Raw genomic sequence first — 575 nt, 5'->3', positions numbered from 1 at the left:
AAACTTCGCGACCGCCAAAGAGCAGCACCGGCGTCTTCCTAAGGGGGGCGGGCAGGCAGTCGCTGGGGGCCGCCCCCAGCCCGAGGGCTCCATGCAGCAGCAGCTTCTCCCCGGCCAGCAGCCCCACAGCCAGGGGCCCCGCCTCCTGCAACCCCTGCTGCTGCGGGGCCCCTGCACCGGCACTATCTCTCCCCCCGCAGTCGAACGTCCGCCGCCCGGGCACAATGTGCACTGCAGCGCCCTCACCGACTGAGAGCGAGGCAGCGCTGGAGACCACGAGGGCTGTAGGCCCTAGCAGGGGGTTGGCAGACGTTGCGGCCTCACTCTGCATGCAGGGGGGGCCCCCAGGGGCCCCCGCCTCCTCCTCCTCCTCAGAGCCCCCGCAAGGCGCCAAGACCAACGCGCTGCGCTGCCGCAGGCGAAGGCTGCCTTCCGCGGTGTGCAGATGGAGGGGCGATAGGACGTGCAGCGCAGAGCCTGCACAGACAGAGAAACAGCAAAGCTCAAACCCTAAACCCTAAACCCTAAACCTTTATCCTTTACTCCCTTTCTGCAACCAAAACAAAGTGCTGAGT

General features: G+C 66.8%; 1 protein-coding gene across 1 annotated transcript in view; it reads right to left on the bottom strand.

Annotated features, from left to right (window-relative positions):
* Positions 1-371: 371 nt before the first annotated feature.
* EMH_0066510 (WD domain-containing protein, putative) overlaps positions 372-575 on the bottom strand; it is a gene marked incomplete at both ends in the record, with an annotated part of 3,692 nt that continues 3,488 nt past the window's right edge. Inside the window, one exon of the mRNA XM_013498509.1 lies at positions 372-477. Coding sequence (XP_013353963.1) covers positions 372-477 — 106 coding nt within the window. The remainder of the gene's footprint in view (positions 478-575) is intronic.

This window comes from Eimeria mitis, genomic scaffold (assembly GCF_000499745.2).
Source record: "Eimeria mitis Houghton genomic scaffold, Emh_scaff3479, whole genome shotgun sequence".
Classification (NCBI taxonomy): domain Eukaryota; phylum Apicomplexa; class Conoidasida; order Eucoccidiorida; family Eimeriidae; genus Eimeria; species Eimeria mitis.
Note: the sequence above shows the minus strand (reverse complement) of the source record. Positions and strands in the feature narration are given on the sequence as shown.